General features: G+C 39.8%; 1 protein-coding gene across 1 annotated transcript; it reads right to left on the bottom strand.

Moving 5' to 3' along the window:
• Positions 1–1834: 1834 nt before the first annotated feature.
• On the bottom strand, positions 1835–5625 carry LOC134678235 (uncharacterized). Its single transcript, XM_063536705.1, has 4 exons — positions 5427–5625; positions 4315–4490; positions 3287–3465; positions 1835–2826 (listed from the first exon to the last, which is right to left on the bottom strand). The coding sequence occupies exons 1-4, from the start codon at positions 5539–5541 to the stop codon at positions 1974–1976; spliced, it is 1323 nt and encodes a 440-aa protein (XP_063392775.1). The 5' UTR covers positions 5542–5625; the 3' UTR covers positions 1835–1973.
• Between the last annotated feature and the right edge of the window lie 1169 nt (positions 5626–6794).

The following is a 6794-nucleotide window of genomic DNA, read 5'->3' on the forward strand; positions in this document are numbered from 1 at the left end:
TTGGCTGCTAAAAGGTTGCCGACCGCTGATATAGTCCATCGGTAAACCTTATTACAAAAGGCATAAGGTCCACCGATGGACAGTTAAGGGCCCCCCCACATCTGGCGTCTTTCGAGCGTCGGCGTCTGTCGGCGTCGGTCCAGCGCTATGGAAAATGACGTTGCTGCGCAGTTGCGTCGACGCTGCGTCAACGTTGCGTCGACGTCGGCCATAGAATTGTAGACGCCGACGCTCGAAAGACGCCAGATGTGGGGGGGGGCCTAAGAGTGTTGCTGTCTGTACGGACGACTGAGACAATTTATACCGTGTAGTACAACTTCGAACAAAAAATTAGCGGATCTTGGGTAAAACAAGTGACGACGCGACAGATATAGTGCATAATTATTTTCCATCGTATCTTCACGGAAACGAACGTGTCTTGCTATTTCAGTCAATCTCGGTACAGCAAGTACTGAGGTTGACGTAAGTAGCGTGACAAATACGAACGTTTCCGAGAAAATACGATGGGGAAAAATTATGCACTACATCTGTAGGCATGTTTGCGGCGGGGCGCGCCCGGGCGGACCGTCGTCGGCGTGCAAATGCGCTCGATATTTAGAATTTCTAACGATTATAGAATGTTCGAAGTTGGACTACTGGGTCTAAAAACTCTAAAAAGACACCTTCCTTACACTGTGACTGAGATAGCTATAAGTTCGCCAAATAGCACAAAATGTCCTTTCGGTACTTATCCCTTGGACCGTCTTCACACATTGAAGGTTTAGGGCTGGTTTCCACACACGAGTAAAATTTCTTACACAAGATAAATTTTAACCCTTTAAACACCAAAGCCTAGAGGCCTATGTCCAGCAGTGGACTGAAACGGGCTGATGAAACACTAAAGCATTTGAAGGGTTAAAATTTCGTAAACGTCACTCACTCGCCAAGTCACGGGCGCAAGCGAGCTAATGTAAACCTTACTTGACAGTGTAAAGGTTACTTTGACAGCGTACGCCATAACACATTTGTGCCCATGGCCCTGTGGGGACGACTAGTTACGACGCCTTCAGGTGTTCTTGGCGTTTAAAAGGTTTCGTGCAAGCAGCCTTTCAATTTGTAGCTAAATAATACATCATGTAGCATTCATTAAGTTATGTCCACACTATGTCCTTTTTATCTACAATTTTTATTTATTGTCGTAAGTGTAACAGAACTCAGCTTAAAAATTGGAAAAAAGGCAGTGTGTGGATACAGCTTTAGACGTCCAAGATTTTAGAAGAGCTTAAAATATGTTTCACTCGATTTCCATGGTACTGAAAGGGATAGTAATGTGTAGCTCAAGTAGATTTTAATTGTTTGTTTACGTTCCTGGGTTCAAAATAAATGTGCTTACAATTTGTCTTATTTCTCTTATTGTATTGTTTTCACAATGTTATAGATTTTTCAAAAATCTGATAGGATTATTGATATGATTTTCTATAGCCTCCTAAGTCCCAGAACCGTAAGTTTCTTTTTTGAATTTGAAACCTTGACCTATTTTATCAAAGTTAAAAATTATGTTTTGGAATATAGCCTTTATAAAGGCTTCTGGGACTTAGGAGGATAGTATAGGCGGATCTACTTTTCTGGCCCAACAAACAGAAAACAATAGTAGCATAGTTTTTTTTAAAAGATATGTCATATTACGTTCTACTAATATGCTAAGTAGGCCCACTGTGAAAAGGGCTTATGACGACCATAAAAATTATGTTTGGTCATTTTTTGCGTCAATGTGTCTAAATATTTCCTTTTAATGAACTGAGCTGAATATATGTACTTATTCATGTTTACGATCGTGAATAAATAACTCGCACTCATATGAATAAAAATATATATTTCAGGCATATTTCAGCACACATAATTTGTTCAGACGACACAAACGATGTCGTTTATAATACAAAATTTTACGAATAACATATTTTACAAAGCTTAAATTTTTATAATCTAAAAAATGTCTACGAGTATGGCGTCCAATCGATAGCCTTCAATAGCTGTTCCTTCTTCTCCCGCAACCTCCTCAAGTAACTATGCACGTTCACCACTTCCGCATTATCTCCGTAATCATTCTTAATAGTCTCAATGCCCTCTATGCACATGGTTCTATAATTATGCCCCGTCTCTAACCCCATACTGCTCGTTTCCATAGTCCCGTCCCACTCTTCGTGAGTTCTTATCATGATCAACTGAACTTTATGTTTCCATAAATGTTTAACATGCTTCCTTATATCAGGACAGTCGCAAAGGTTTATCAAAACTTGCATAGTCCTCAACTGGAGCAAGGGAAGCATTGGGGCATGACATAAATGCATTAAATTCATTGTCAACTCCTTTGCAACCTCTTTCGCCCGCCATTTCGAACGCTTCGTCAAAGTCGTGTAACACATCAGTCCAACGGCGCTCATAACTACACCATATTCCTTACAAGTCAGGTATGGGCGTAAAAAGAATGTCAAATCGTACTGGTCAGCTAAAAGCTTTCCAACATCATGCTTGCAAAGTTGTGACATACACTCCATTGCCTCTGAAATTATTCTGGGATCAGCATTAGTAAATAAGTTTAACATTACTTGAAACGCGTTCGCTTTTAGCGGCACGACTGGGTCGTATTCAAAAAGATTCTTCATACTCTTTAAATGTATTAAGACAATTCCTGTATACTCGTTTTTGACGATTTTAAGCATGTTTTCGATTATATCGTCGACTTTGCAAATTGCTTCACAGGCGCAGCGATCTCTGCTGAGCGTTCTAAAAGTGTAGGCTGCGGCGTATCTTATTTCTTTCCTGTCTCTCAGACAAAGCCACATTAGTCTGTAAATACGATAATTTTTGGGCTTATTTTACTTCTTCCACACAGGGCCACATAGAAAGAGCCGCGTTGCGAAGCAATTGCCGCGCGGAGCAGCTCGTTCTATGTAGGTGTGCCTCGCGAGGCAAACGCAACCAACATCATAACTTTACATTGTCACCAAATAAATAACTATGCTAATTTCGTTTCAATCGGACATCGAGAGCAAACACGAGTTTACTAAATCGCAAATAAGGTTTTGTCGTAAACCCAAACTGCGGTTGCGTTGTTTTATCACAGTTTCTATAGCTATTTCTCTCCGTCATCAAACCAACTCGTTAGTACTATATTGCATCATCACCCAACTTAAATACATGTATAAAGTATGTGAAGTTTCCAATTTAGGAAGTGCGTCCATTTGATTACATACAATGGGACAGATTTTATTTCACAAATTAAAAGTTTCTAAAATGCTCCTAATACCTGAAATAGAGATTCGGACAATCGTTAAGTCGTAGCCTGCCCTGGTGATAGCCTGCCAGATGCGTCAGGATCAGGCAAACCTTCTCCCGAATCACCGGGTCTCTGTTATCGAGCAATTCCGTTAGACGGTGTACCACGTTCAGTTTTATGAGGAACATGGCATTCTCTGATATTTGCACCTGCGAATTTTAAATTATTTGCATAATATGAACTGAAATAGATATCATGTACACTAAAAAAAAGTGACCGACTCCAGCGGTGGCCGAGGTCACCACTGACTACTAGACCACGGCGGTACCCGTTCCAAATTCTCTGGTGTATGCTGTCTCCTGTCTCTGAAAGGCTAGTAATATACCTATTTGGCGTATTAGTAATATATTTGGTGATCTGCCTTTATATCAATTGCACACGGCGCGGCGCATGTTGCGCGGGCTACGTGCGCGAACAGTATCAGGCTTTGTGCCGTGTGCACGCGCAACTTTGTGTTATTATCTCTTCAGAGGCCTCATTTTAAAGAGCTTTTTTACCTTTGGCTCGGTTTTTAAACAACTGCTGCATTGGACTTAGCGAATTTTATGAAATGTATTGGTAAAGTGGGTGGAGATAGATATTCTTAATGTATTTCTAAACTTTGGCGAATGTTTTATTGCCTGCTAATGCGAGTATAAATTTGCCTAATGCCTAATAAGCGAATTGTATAATTTTAATGTAAAATAAGTTTCTAAATGTTGAACGCAAAGCGAATACCACTAGACAGGTAGTGAATGAAATGATTGCGGAAAGGCCAAGAATTATAGCACGTAGCTCCAGCATCTTTATTAAATAGTCCTGAGAACAATTGACTTCATGGCCTGTTTTTGTGTAAAATAGTGTATGCAACTCTGTATCTACGAATTCAACTGAGTGGTGACCCCGCTCTCTTTGTAAAGACTTCATCTATGGCGTCTGTATGTATGTGACCTTACGTCACTAGGCTTTATTAACTGCTAGGCTCTCAGCAAATTCATCCGCGTAGAATTCGGCCTTACTTGATCCAAAACAGTATGTATCGCCTGCAACTGTATTAGATAGTCTGGCGAGTGCAGGTCTCTGTTGACCATCCTCAAGCCTATCCGGCCGAAGCCGAGTCGAGCGCGAGTTATGTCGATATGTGGAGCGTATGTCGACGGCCTGGCTGAAGTTAGGCCGAGTGGGTTGAATTTGGCTGAAAATGGATTGAGATAAAAATTAAACTGTTAAACTAACGTATCATTCCAAATTCAAACTAGTTTTTCGATAGGACACATGTGACTGGCGGCGCGGTGAGCGGCAAATCAAGACCATTCATACATTTGGTCGAGCGCAATGTGTGAATGTACTTGATTTGCCGCTCGCCGCGCCTCCGGTCGCGTGCGTCCAGTCCGTGGCCTTAGAGGTGCTCCGCCCGAGGCACCGTAGCCTCGTGTGCGTTTTCCTCGGAAACGAAACGATCGCGGTGTGCACGTTGACGACGACCGCCATACATTGGTTAAAACCGATGTAAAATAGTGGGTTTTTTGGCCTTGGCCAGCTACACAGACCGAGCTGCTTCGCGCAGTCAGCATCCGTCAAAAGCCTGTTATGGTGCATGGTGGCGACAATAGGCACATGTAGTTATAAAGAACTTACCTTTTTGTGCTGCCTTCAATGCTTTTAAATACTTAGCACACCTGCACTTGATTGGTTCTATGAGCTCCATGGCTGAAATAGCCCAAATATGAAAATAAAATAAATAAATAACAAAAGCAAGTAAAAATAAAAACAATCATAAGTAGAAAGAGCAATATTGGGCAATAATAAGTACAAAGCGGAGTAGGAATATGGCTAAAGACATGGACATTCTGTAAGAAACTGGACGATAAATCCTACAGAATAACGTAAGATATTGGACTTTATCTTTGAGGTCCTTAAAAAACTATTCTGAGACCATTGATTAGTCGGGTCCAAACAATAGGCAATTTCATCGTGCACTAAACTGCCAGTGTAGAAGTGCCTCGGCCGAGGCGGCGCGCGCGAGGCATTAGTCTACACTGGCCGTTTTGTGCACGAGGAAATTGCTTCGCGCGTATGCTCGCTCTGTGTGGACCCGGCAATTTAAGTAATGGTAATATCGGCTACGTACCACAAGGCAAGTCTATAACCTTATTCGCCATAGCTCTCTCAACCGCCTTGTTGATAACCCTCGGCTCCATGGCACAGACCAGCTGCAAGTACGAATTCATCTCCGCGCAAAACATTGTTACTAAATATTAATATTACAAATTAAGAAAAATATCGAAAATTGTTGATTCCGTCAACGTCGGGTTGACGTTTAACGTCATGGTGGTCGTTTTGATGGTGCATTGACACCATAGACCTGTATAGGTTTCATTTTCAGTGATTGACACCAATAGGTGCAATAGAATAGAGGTATTTTGCATAACCCAAGGAGTTTGAATTGGTTTGAATGCAACTAATTCCATCACAGATACCTAAGAAGTTGACTCCGTTGACTGGTAGAATCTTAAACTAATAACGCATAGACAGATAGTCCCCATACGGCTAACTGGCTAAAAGTGAAGCCGAAACACGATCGATGTGTGCGTGGAACGCTCGTGTTTTACGCTCAGCAAACACACACATATATACAAAATATGTTGCCAGTATTCAATTACTTCTCTCAAAGTAGGGGAATTTTAACAACATCCACACTTGGTTATTAATAATTTGGAAGTGTGTAGATTCGCTTTTGTAACAAAAGCTTTTTGTTTATTTTGGGATTTATTGCATTTCTGTACTTTGTGAAATAGGACAGCTGATAAGTTTCAACTTTTTTTTATTTAACAAATATGCATAATATAATAAGAATAAATTTAAATAGGACAGAGCATATTCGGCTGTGTTTAGTCGGTTTCCAATGTTTCCATATTGCATCATTCCGATTTACTTAGTCTAATTTTTTCCTTCCACCTCGCAGACAGAAGCAGATCAGTCAGAAAACTGAAACGAACATTATAGTTCGTTTTTTTTAGCATTAGAAAGAACTTGCAAGAAGGTAAGCGATCTTGACATGTCTTTTAATTTAAAAACGCTTTTTAAAATTCAAAAACTATTACTTATGAAAGCAGAAGAATATAAATGATTGTATTACATTCATAATTGTTATATATTTGCCCTAACTTATTTTTAAAATGTGTTTTTCAATTAAAAGACACATCAAGATTGTTTACCTAATTTCTAATGCTAAAAAAAACGAACTATAGGTACACAAAATAAAAATAAGAAAAAAACTAAATACCTAAATAATTAACTTAATTATTATTTTCTATAATTATACAATGAAATTTAATAGAGCGTCTTTATTTTAGAATGTAGACGTCATGTCCCATTTGGAGGAAAAAATATTCACTACACTGGCAACATTTATTAGAAATGGCGGCTGTAGAAAATTTGGATTTTTGTATTTACGATTATGTAAAAATATCACATTAAACTCGATACTTTCGCGTGA

The sequence above is a fragment of the Cydia fagiglandana genome, chromosome Z (genome assembly GCF_963556715.1).
Source record: "Cydia fagiglandana chromosome Z, ilCydFagi1.1, whole genome shotgun sequence".
Lineage (NCBI taxonomy): Eukaryota > Metazoa > Arthropoda > Insecta > Lepidoptera > Tortricidae > Cydia > Cydia fagiglandana.

What these genes read in the sequence shown, in the direction of transcription:
- LOC134678235 (XM_063536705.1), bottom strand. Translation starts at nt 5,541, where the DNA reads ATGTTTTGCGCGGAGATGAATTCGTACTTGCAGCTGGTCTGTGCCATG. An exon ending in TACATACTGTTTTGGATCAA is followed by an intron (nt 3,466 to 4,314) that starts GTAAGGCCGAAT and finishes TAAAATTCGCAG; the next exon opens with GTGCAAATATCAGAGAATGC. An exon ending in TGTCCGAATCTCTATTTCAG is followed by an intron (nt 2,827 to 3,286) that starts GTATTAGGAGCA and finishes TCGTATTTACAG; the next exon opens with ACTAATGTGGCTTTGTCTGA.